The following is an 11870-nucleotide window of genomic DNA, read 5'->3' as shown; positions in this document are numbered from 1 at the left end:
AAGTTGGAGCTCACCTTGAACTTTTCTGTCACCCACACGCTGGGCCCTCAGTCAACGTGAAAGCACGCACCACCTTCCGTATGTCCCCTGCAATCCATCTTGAACAAACGGGTCTCCCACCGGATTGTATGTTACAACCGATTCTCCCCAGCGTCTTCTCTCTTCATCTCCTCTTGTACAAAACCCCCAAGCCCAACCTTAGTGTCCCTCCCAGAGAAACCTCCCCTTAATCAGACCACCCTAACTGGATTGCACATATTTCTCCTCTCTCTTTTGTTCAGCAGTAACCCAAACATAAGTTGAAAAAGAGCAGCTCACACAGAACAGCACAAAATGAAATACATACAGCATAACAGTAAAAAATATGAACCAGGGCATCACACAAGTTAAACACTATAAGTGCCATGAAATCATTATTACTAAACTGCACACTGACATTCCTGGACTTTATCAGATTCCAAAGAAGCCTTAGGACTAACATATTTTTCTTAATTCAACATTTCTTCACTCAAATCCACAGCAATTTCCTCCCTTTCATTATTAACTTCAAATGTACATTATTTGATTTGTATAATTCAAGTTATTGTTTAAATAAAATTTGTTGTGAGTTCGCAATCTTTGTATATGTATAGATTTTTGCAAATTTCTGTGGTATTTCCTTTTTTCCCTGTAAACGCCTACAAGAAAATGAATCTCAAGGTAGTATACTATATATGTACCTCGATAATCAATGTGCTTGAATTTTTAGATTTGGGTCAGCACGTTGTAGGAAATAAATGATGAAGGTATTTGAGCACTGTGAACTTTTAATGTCTGAAGGTTCATGTGAGGGAATCCGGAGCTATATCCCAAGGAGAAATTAGTTCTTATTTTAAACTGAAAATAAAACATTAAAAAAATCACTGAACATATTTCACAGTGCATTATGAAATATGTGGAATATAGTACTTTGGTAATTTAGACAAAATTAGGGGAGGGAGGAGAAGATGGCGGTGCGACGCTGCGCGCGCAGCTGCTCTGGAATGATATCTGTATTTGTTAAGTAGGGAACCATTCACAATTCTGATTTGATGAGGACAGACGTGAGAAGCACGGAGGAACATCTGGAGAAACTTCTGAAATGCCTGCTTCGCTGCCGCTGCTACTGTGCGATCGAGAATCTCCGGAGGGGAAGGCCCCAAATCCTCGGTTTTGCCTGTTGCTGGCGGCTGGGGACGGGTTTGAAGCGTTCGGCAGAGATGGTGCTTGGTGCTCAGTGTCGGAGGGCTGGTCGGAGGCTCGAAGTTCTCGGACAGACTCAGAGTTGGACTGTGGTTGGGTGCTTCCAGGATGCTGCATCGGCAAGTTTGCTGTGCTGGAAGCTCATGGCAGGGAGAGTTTTCTTCCTTCTACCGTCTGTGTGAGATGATGGGACTTTCGAGAGACTTTAAGACTTTTTTTTTTGCCGTGCCCATGGTCTGCTCTTCATCAAATTACGGTATTGCTTGCACTGTTGTAACTATATGTTGTAATTATGTGGCTTTTGTCAGTATTCCAGTCTTGGTCTGTCTTGTGTTTCTGTGATATCACACTGGAGGAACATTGTATCATTTCTTAATGCATGCATTACTAAGTGACAATAAAAGAGGACTGCGTGTCCTCGCAATCTAACCTAATCTAAAATATCTGATTAGAGTTCTGATCTAATCATCTGAGCACAAACTAACTAGACTGATTCTCTATGATATCAATTTCTACCTTTCCTTGGAGATTTAATTGTTCAACAAACCAGTTCAGAGTCAGAACCACTTTATTGCCAGTATGTGAAACATACCAGATTGTGGTTCGATGCCAAACATAAAATACAGGACAATACCATAAAAGTCAACATAATAGCAACCAACACACATCAAAGTTGCTGGTGAATGCAGCAGGCCAGGCAGCATCTCTAGGAAGAGGTACAGTCGACGTTTCAGGCCGAGACCCTTTGTCAGGACCAACTGAAGGAAGAGTTAGTAAGAGATTTGAAAGTGGAAGGGGGAGGGGGAGATCCAAAATGATAGGAGAAGACAGGAACGGGAGGGATGGAGCCAAGAGCTGGACAGGTGATTGGCAAAAGGGGTATGAGAGGATCATGGGATAGGAGGCCCAGGGAGAAGGAAAAGGGGGAGGGCGGGAAAACCCAGAGGATGGGCAAGGGGTATAGTCAGAGGGACAGAGGGAGAAAAAGGAGAGTGAGAGAAAGAATGTGTGTATATAAATAACAGATGGGGTACGAGGGGGAGGTGGGGCATTAGCAGAAGTCAGAGAAGTCAATGTTCATGCCATCAGGTTGGAGGCTACCCAGATGGTATATAAGGTGTTGTTCCTCCAACCTGAGTGTGGCTTCAGCTTTACAGTAGAGGAGGCCGTGGATAGACATGTCAGAATGGGAATGGGACATTGAATTAAAATGTGTGGCCACTGGAAGATCCTGCTTTCTCTGGCGGACAGAGCGTACGTGTTCAGCAAAACGCTCTATCCGCCAGGTCTCCAAAATCAGATCTCAATTTAACTACTTACGTAATTTCTAAAACAAATTGGCTGCACCAGTGATGATTTGGTGTGTCATATTAAAGGATGGCAAATCAATTATTTAATATTTTATATTTGCAATTAATTTAGATCATTTTGTGGAATTCTGATTTCACTTTGACATGAAAGAGGCTTTTTCTGTTGATCAGAGTCAAAAAAGCTGAATTAAATCCACTATGTTATAAAACAATAAAACATGAAAACTTCCAAGGGGTTGAATACTTTTATAGTCACTGTAATTAAACTTAAATTTGAAAACTGCTCACATTACTCCAAGCGCAGAATGATCAAGGCCTTATAAAGCTTCAGCATTAACATCCTTGCTTTTATATTCTAGTCCTCTCAAAATTAATGCTAATACAGGTGTCCCCTGCTTTTCGAACGTTCGCTTTACGAAACCTCACTGTTATGAAAGACCTACATTAATACCCTATTTTGGCTAACAGAAGGTGTTTTCACTGTTACGAAAAAAATCAACGTGCGAAAAAAGTAGCGTGCATAAAAGGCAGCGCGTGCCCCGAGCAGCCGCTCTCCCCGGGAACGGCATTCTCACCGGCAGTTTGCTTAAACACGTGCCTGTGAGCAGCCGTTAGCAAGATGAGTTCTATGGTATCGGAAAAGCCTGAAAGAGCTCGTAAGGGTGTTACACTTAGCATAAAACTAGACATAATTAAGCATTTTGATAGTGGTGAACGAAGTAAGGACAACGTGAGTTTGGCTTGTGGAAGCTGACGAAGATGATGTTGAAAAGGTTTTGGCATCCCAAGACCAAGAACTGATAGATGAAGAGCTGATGCAATTGGAAGAGGAAAGGATAACAATCGAAACCGAATTCATTAGCGAAATGAATGTGAAGCAACTGCGTGAGATTTTCACTGCAATGATAAAGTACGACTTTAATTTTGAAAGGGTATGTCGGCTTAGGGGATATTTGCAGGATGGTTTGAGTGCTTACAAAGAACTGTATGATAGAAAAATGCGCGAGGCTCAGCAGGCAAGCACATCCCACAGCGGATGCCGAACCTCGACCTTCGACATCGAGGTGGGCAGTTATAGGAGAAGATGAGCTACCTGCTCTAATGGAAACAGACAACGATGAGATGACACCCCAGTGTCCCACCACCCCAACCCCCGGGCCACGGACAGATACCAATTCACGGAGAATGCAGCAGTAGCCGGGAGGCACACAGAACATCTTTAAGAAAAAAGCCGAAATAAACAAGCTAATTAATTAGGTGCTGCCCGACACGTAATTGTTGGTCCAGATCAGAGGCGATGCAATCGGCAATCGGCACTGATCTGGGTCGACAATTACGTGTCGGGCGGCACCTAATTAATTAGCATGTTTATTTCGGCTTTTTTCTCAAAGATATGCTGGGTGCATCCCGGCTACCGCTGGACCCCTGCGTGCTTCGCGGCAATGTATCGGTTGGTGGCCCGGATGGTGGGGGCCACTGCACCACCCCAACCTGCGACGACTCAGTCTAACACACCATCATCAGCGTGCTCTGCGGTGTCTTCCCGATTCCCGTGACACTACACTGTACATACATTATTTCTACTTTATATAGGCTGTGTATTTTTACGCATTATTTGGTATGATTTGGCAGCTTCATAGCTTAAAGGTTACTGGAGAGCGTGTTTCTGCCAACAGCACTTGTGTGAGATTTTCTGCCGAGAGCGTTTGCGTGCGATTTTTGCTATGAAGAGCAGTGCAGTAATGATTGTGGAAAAGTATTTCTACTTTATATAGGCTGTGTATTTATCACGTTATTCCTGCTTTTACTATATGTTACTGTTATTTTAGGTTTTATGTGTTATTTGGCATGATTTGGTAGGTTATTTTTGGGTCTGCGATCGCTCACAAAATTTTCCCATATAAATAAATGGTAATTGCTTCTTCGCTTTACAACATTTCGGCTTACGAACCGTTTCATAGGAACGCTCTACCTTCGGATGGCGGGGGAAACCTGTATTGCATTTGCCTTCCTTACCCGGTCAAGATGGTGCCAGCATACAACGCTCCATCGGTTGATGTCTACCAGATAGCAAACAAAATTAGCTTTGTTACTTCTTTAACATCTGTTTTTCACCTTAAGTGTGTTTCTGCGACTGTTAGAGCCTGCGATTTACAGCTCGGAGATCACTTGAGCCTTGCTGACTCCCAGAAGATTCTGGGGAGCGAGCACGTACTCGGACAGCCTCGATGCGTAGAAACTTTGAAATGGGGCGCAAGCCGATTTTCGACTCTGTTTTACCATCTAAAGCTGCAGGGGGTTGTAAATCTAGTCAGCTACATCTTCAATACTAGCCTACAAAGTACCCAGGACATCTTCAGGGAGCGGTATCTCAGAAAGGTCCATTATTAAGGACCTCCAGCACCCAGGGCATGCCCTTTTCTCACTGTTACCATCAGGTAGGAGGTACAGAAGCCTGAAGGCACACACTCAGTGATTCAGGAACAGCTTCTTCCCCTCTGCCATCTGATTCCTAAATGGACATTGATCCTTGGACACAATCTCACTTTTTTTTAAATATACAGTATTTCTGTTTCTGCACTTTTTTAAATCAATTCAATATACATATACCACAATTGATTCACTTATTTATTTATTATTTTTATTTTATTTTATATATTTTTTTCTCTGCTAGATTATGTATTGCATTGAACTGCTGTTGCTAAGTTAAAAAATTTCACGTCACATGCCGGTGATAATAAATCTGATTCTGATTCCGAGTCGCTGATCGCCGATCAAACGAAGACTGAGACATTGAGACGAATGTGGATGGCGAGCAAGAGTTCAGTGTCGACTGCCTGCCTTTTGATTGCTACTGGAGAAGGAGTCTATGACCGGCCTGTCGCTGTGGCAGGTGGGTAGCCTCTCTGTCTTGTGTGGTGCCCCTCTCTTTCAATGAATGTCAGTGACATCGGAGAATGGTATCACGGTTCTGCATTTGCGGATTGGGTATTGCTCTTATGGACTTCGGGCTTTTTCAGACTTACGGTTTCAATATTCTGTGTTTTTTTACCTGCTGGAGGAAGATGTTGACACATCACAACAGCAGTGGAGGCAGAGGAGAGGTTCCCATTCCATGCTACTGGATCCTGACCTGTCATGGATCTTGTGGTGGCTGCCTGTACCTCAGCTTCCCCAATCATGCATAGACATTCTCTATTAATGGAATCCATCATAACATCTCAGATCGGCCTCTACTGTCACCTGTAGACAACTTCTTAGGAGAATCTAGGAGTGCTACTACTAGTATACAAGATTTTATAAGTAGGAGCAAACACATCTCAATAGCCAGAGAAATGCTTTACAAAAGTGTAAGTAGGAACATAATCACAATATTGTGTTTCTTTCTATGTTGCAGTTTCAAGATTTGCAAGTGCTTTTGAATAACTGTATGTCATCACATTTTCAAGCACTCCAGATGGCTCATTCTTGATGTTTACTTAGAGTGAGTTTTCATCCATCATAGATCAAGTACTTTGCTCACTGTTCCATCTTTTACAAAAATCATTCCAATAGTTAAAATTAACTATGCTGCACAAAACTACTTTGAGAGGTTCCAGAAGCTGGGAGAGTGTTGCTGTTTGTTGAATACTTAAAATGGCATAAACTATTTCAACCACAATTATGATAAATACATCATACTGATACACTTAAGCAACCAAATTGCCACTTCACTCCACTCTCCAAGAAGGGAAAGAGGCAGAAGAAAGGAAATGGTAGGCCAGTTAGTTTGACCTCAGTAGTTGGAAAGATGTTGGAGTTGATTGTTTAGGATGTGGTTTAAGGGTGGTTGGAGGCACATGGTAAAATAGACATAGTCAGCATGGTTTCCTTTAGGGAAAATCTTGCCTGACAAATCTGTTGGATTTTTTTTAAAGAATAGACAAAGGAGAATTGGTTGATGTTGTCCAATTGGATTTTCAGGCAGCCTTTAACAAGGTGCCACATGAGACTGTTTAACAAGTTACGAGCACATGATATTACAGATAAGATTCTAGCATGGATAAAGCTGACTGACAGAAGGCAAAGAGAGGAAATAAAAGGAGCCTTTTCTGGTTGGCTGCTGGTGACCAGTGGTGTTCCACATCGGTCTGTGTTGGGATCACTTTTTTTTTACGTTATATGTCAATGATCTGGATAATGGAATTGATGGCTTTGTTGCAAAGTTTGCAAATGATACGAAGGTAGATACAGGGGCGGGTAGTGCTGAGGAAGCAAAGAGGCTACAGAGGACTTAGATTAGGATCATGGGTAAAGAGGTGGCATATGGAATACAGTGTTGGCAAGTGTATGGTTATGTATTTGGTAGAAGAAATAAAAGTATAGGTTATTTTCTAAACCAAGAAAACATTCAAAAATCCGAGGTGTAAGAGTCCTCTTGCAGCATTCCCCAAAGGTTAATTTATAGGTTGAGTCAGTGGTGAGGAAGGCAAATGCGATATTGGCATTTATTTCAAGAGGATTTCAAAAGCAAGGATGTAATGTTGAGGCTTTATAAAGCACAGGTGAGGCTCACTTGGAGTATTTTGAGCAGTTTTGGACTCCTTATCTAAGAAAGGATGTACTGCCATTTAAGAGGGTTGAAAAGAGGCTCATGAAAATTATTCTGGGAATGAAAAGTTTTATCATATGAGGCACGTTTGATAGCTCTGGGCCTGTACTTGCTGCAATTTAAAAGATTGAGGGTGGCAGGCATTTCATTGAAACCTATCGGATGTTGAAAGTCCTAGATAGAGTGGATGTAGAGAGGATTTTCCTATAGTGGAGAAGTCTAGGACCAGAGGGCACAACCTCAGATCGAGGGACATCCATTTAGAACAGAGATGAGGAGACATTCTTTAGCCAGAGAGTGGTGAATCTGTGGAATTCATTGAAAAAGCAGGGTGTGGAGCCCAGGCCATTGGGTGTATTTAAGGCAGAGGTTGATAGACTCTTCATAAGAAAGGGCATGAATAGTTACTGGAAGAAGCCAGGAGAATGGGGTTGAGAGGGAACTGTATCAGCCATGATCAAATGGCGAAGCAGGCACGATGAGCCAAATGGCCTAATTCTGCTCCCATTTCTTCTTTCAAGTTATGTTCACTAATGCCAATGATGACAGTGGCAATGAAACATTCCTCGAATTACCTCAGGTCTATCCTAAAAACATCTGAAATGGCAACGGAACTCTTGGATTTTTTAAATTCTGAAACATATTTTGCAAATAATAAGACTTTAGTCATATTTGTCTAGAAACTCAGTGCTGACTGGTGGTGTCACTTGCACTGTACACTCAGTGGCCAGTTTATTAGGTGCGGGGGGGGGGCAGTGTGGTCTTCTGCTGCTTTACTTCAAAGTTCAACATGTTGTGCATTCAGAGATGCTCTTCTACACACCACTGTTGTGATATCTGATTAATTGAGTTACTGGCGCCTTCCTGTCAGCTTAAACTAGTCTGGGCATTTTCCTCTGATCTCTCTCATTAACAAAGCATTTTCAGTCACAGAACTGCTGTTAACTGGATGTTTTTGTTTTTCACACCATTCTCTGTAAACTCTAAAGCAGGGGTTCCCAACTTGGGGTCCACAGACCCCTCAGTTAATGGAAGGGGTTCAAGGCATAAAAAAAGGTTGGCAACCCCTGCTCCAGCAACTGTTGGATTGAAGATCCCAGGAGATTAGCAGTTTCTGAGTTACTCAAACTGCCCAGTCTAGCATCAACAGTTATTCCATGGTTAAAATCACTTCGATCACATTTCTGCCCCATTCTGATGTTTGTTCTGAACAACAACTGATCCTTTTGATCTTGTCTGTGTGTTTTATGCATTGAGTTGCTGCCACATGATTAGCTGATTAGAGAGTTGCATTAACGAACAGGTGTACATGTGTACCTAATAGAGTGACCACCAAGTTTCTGTCGATAAGCGAATGCAATTATCCCAACATTATCATTTAAAACGTTTGGTGATATGGATCAAACTTTCAAGAGGACTAGAATATAAAAGCAAGGATGTAATGTTGAGGCATGAAAAATAAAACCAGATGACACCAATAACACTTAGCATCTGTGGAAAGAGAAAGGATAATTTTTTTCAGGGCTAAAACCCTTTGTTAGAACTGCGTAAGGGAGATTGTTTTTCAAATCATAGTGGGGAAGGGAATAATAATCTCTGACAGCCTGGGTAATTGCTTAAAGATTGTTCCCAGATCAAATAAAAATCATTATTAATAAAAATGTAACTATTAAGTGCTTGATTTGATGATTGAGTGTGCTTTAAGTAGGCAAATATCAAAATCGGTGCATTTATAACTTTATTTTTATTCATTTTTGAGCACGGTAACAGGTCCTCTGGCCCATAATGCCCAATTATACTCAAATGACCAACTGAACTACTAATCCGCAAGTCTTTGGAATGCAGGAGGAAACCAGAGCACCCTGGAGGAAACCCACCCGGTCAAGGGAGGAACGTACAAATTCCTTACAGACAGCAGTGGAATTAAACACGGGTTGCTGGTGCTGTAGAGCGTTAAGTTAAGCGCTATGCTACCCCACACGTCAGCATAAAATGCATTTAGAACAGAAACTCATCTGAAGTACACCAAGTGTGACAGGATGATCTGCTGTTAAACAAAATGTTTTCAAAATGTACTGGTCTTTATTAATAACTCAACCATTGTCAGCAGGTTGAAAATTAATCAACTCAGTTCATGTTTTGTCTTTTTATTAAATATAAAGGACATTTTTTTTAAACAAAAGGTATCAATGTACACTTTTCACATCCTGGAGGTACACCTGGAAGCCGTGCAGATGTCTTAACACAATTTTCATTTATCTAGCACACTCATTAGACAAGGACACAGAGCGCTTCTCTTATTAGACTCTCCTGACATCGGATCAAATTCTTTATGATAGAATCTACTCTTTTTAAAGCCAGCATTTTACAAAATTATGTTTCGCGTGGGTTGTGACACAGCTATTTGTTCACGGTGCCGCATTAGATGATCATGAGTACAAACAAAAATGTCTTTTAAAAATCTATACAGATCCAAGTTCATCAACTAAATTTTGGATTTCTTTCTTCCTTCTTCATCCCAGTCAAAATCCAGAACACAATCATCTTCCATCTCATCAGTAGAGAAGAGGTACCTCCCCATTACAGTGGCAGTAATGTCAGCAGATGGAAATCCAAAGGTCTTCCTTTTTCTGGACAGCACCGCAGACTTGGCAGCATCATTTTGTACCACACTGCTCTGCTTTGCAACAGATACTTCATTTCCACTTGCAGTCTTCTCAGTTTTCGTGTCAGAAGATGGACTGAAAGTGAAACTAGCAAGCTTTGCTAATGTACTGGAGGCCACCTTTACTTGGCCTGCCACAGCTGAACTCTGGCTGGTCTGTTCTCCAGCATTTAACTCTGTGGGAAATGAATGCTTTGATTCATTGGGTGTCACCTTCTGCATCTTTTCCTTGTGTGCATTACCAAGATCCTTCTGCAATTCGAGAGATGGCTCTGTTCCACTGCACTGGGCAACAACTTTACTTGTTTTTTTATGTGAAAGTCGACTTTTAGAATTACAACCATGTAATGTTTGGGGACTTTCTGTGTTATCACTGGCTTGAGATGACTGCTGAAAATCACGTGACAACTCCTTGACTTTGGCAGGGTCAGAGGACAGGATCAAAGGTTCGGAGGCAGAATTACCGGCAGCTGAATGGCTCAGTTTTTGCTTTGGTTTAAATGCAAACGTTTTCAGTTTTGTCAGTAGACTGTTTGAATTCTCACTAGTTTCAGACTCTTGTGGAATGGTATCATCATCCTGTAAAGTACATTGTCCTGAACTACCACCATCTGAACTAGAGTCACCCATGTTTGAAAATGCACTGTAATCACTTGATTCCGATAGATGACTTAAAGTCTTATTATCTTTGAACAGCATTCTGCTCTGTGAAACCCGGAAAGCATGTAGCTTTTTTGACACCCGAACAGTTACAGCATTATTAGGTGTGTTTGAAGATGCACGCTCTTCAACATTTGTCTGACTTTTGAAGTAATCTGTGCCAACTGTTTGCTTAGCTTGCGAATGTTTATTGGCTAAACCAGCAGACTTCATGTTACTTGGATAACAGGAGCCTTTCCGCAGTGAAACCCTGTTAGAACTGGTGGCGACTGCTTCATCCTCTGTATTTTTTGTTGGCGGCAGACTGGCATTTAATTCAGCACAAAGATGCTGATAAGAGTTCTCTGATGTTACTTTAAGTGCGCAGGATTCAGCTGGTACAGTTCCTTCTCTTTCTGCATCTCTTACACAATTCTTGCTTTGGAAGTCAACAAACCAGGTCAGACCACTGTCAGACTGATCAATTGGCTGGGCGATGGGATTCAGTTCCTCAGTGCTTGATTGAGGTGCAGCATCAGAAATTGGATCACATGGGTTTCTTGAGTTTGAACTTCCATGAGGTGGCTGGGGTCCTTTTCTATTAATACTTAAAAAAATATGAATTATTAAATATGCTTACAGACTGTCATAATCCAAAGAACATTCGATCACAACCCAGAACTATCCACGAAGTATGATGTAACATCTATATCCATATTTTTGATAACTTATCAGTTTTTTAAAAGTTCTTGTGTTTTATAGCCAGCAGTAAGAAGCATTTCCTTACACATCTTTCAGGCACGGACTCCCAGCTTGGGTCAATGGACCTCTCGGTTAATGGTAAGGCTCCATGGCAATTTAAAAAAAAGTTGTGAACCCCTGCTACAAGGAGAATAAGGATTTCACATGAAAGACCCAACAAAACTTCCAGTCATGGTTAACAAAAACAGGGATGATCAGACATGGGTTGGATATAAAAATGAAAGAATCAGACAGGATGCTTTATTTAGAGATACAGTGTGAAACAGGCCCTTCGAGCCATGCTGCCAAGCAATTGTCCAATCTGATCCTAGAACAACCACAGGACAATTTATAATGACCAACTAACCTACTATCCGGTACACCTTTGGACTGTGGGAGGCAACCGGAGCACTCGGAGGAAACCCACGCGGTCATGGGGAGATTGTACAAACTCCTACAGGCAGCAATGGAAACTGAATCCGGGTCACCTGTACAGTAAAGCATTGTGCTAACCACTACACTACCGTGCCGCCCCAATTCCACAATTTAAAAAGAAAAATAATGAAGATTATTGTAAGGTGAGTGTTTGATGATTGGCGTGGACTCAGCGGGCAGCTAGCTTTCTGTGGCTGTAACAGAGAACCACCGCAAAACGTTTGTGCAGAATTCATAACAGATACCCAATATCTAAGGCACATCTTTC

At 41.7% G+C, this 11870-nt stretch overlaps 1 protein-coding gene across 2 annotated transcripts in view; it reads right to left on the bottom strand.

The window, feature by feature from the left end:
- Positions 1–9271: 9271 nt before the first annotated feature.
- Positions 9272–11870, bottom strand: part of mcm9 (minichromosome maintenance 9 homologous recombination repair factor) — a 63936-nt gene continuing 61337 nt past the window's right edge. For both annotated transcript variants that reach the window (XM_072279223.1, XM_072279232.1), the window contains exon 14: positions 9272–11033. In XM_072279223.1, coding sequence (XP_072135324.1) covers positions 9608–11033 — 1426 coding nt within the window. In that variant the 3' untranslated portion in view covers positions 9272–9607. The remainder of the gene's footprint in view (positions 11034–11870) is intronic.

This window comes from Mobula birostris, chromosome 2, assembly GCF_030028105.1.
Source record: "Mobula birostris isolate sMobBir1 chromosome 2, sMobBir1.hap1, whole genome shotgun sequence".
Taxonomy (NCBI): Eukaryota; Metazoa; Chordata; class Chondrichthyes; order Myliobatiformes; family Myliobatidae; genus Mobula; species Mobula birostris.
The sequence above is the reverse complement of the archived record's forward strand: the minus strand, read 5'-3'. Positions and strand labels throughout refer to the sequence as shown.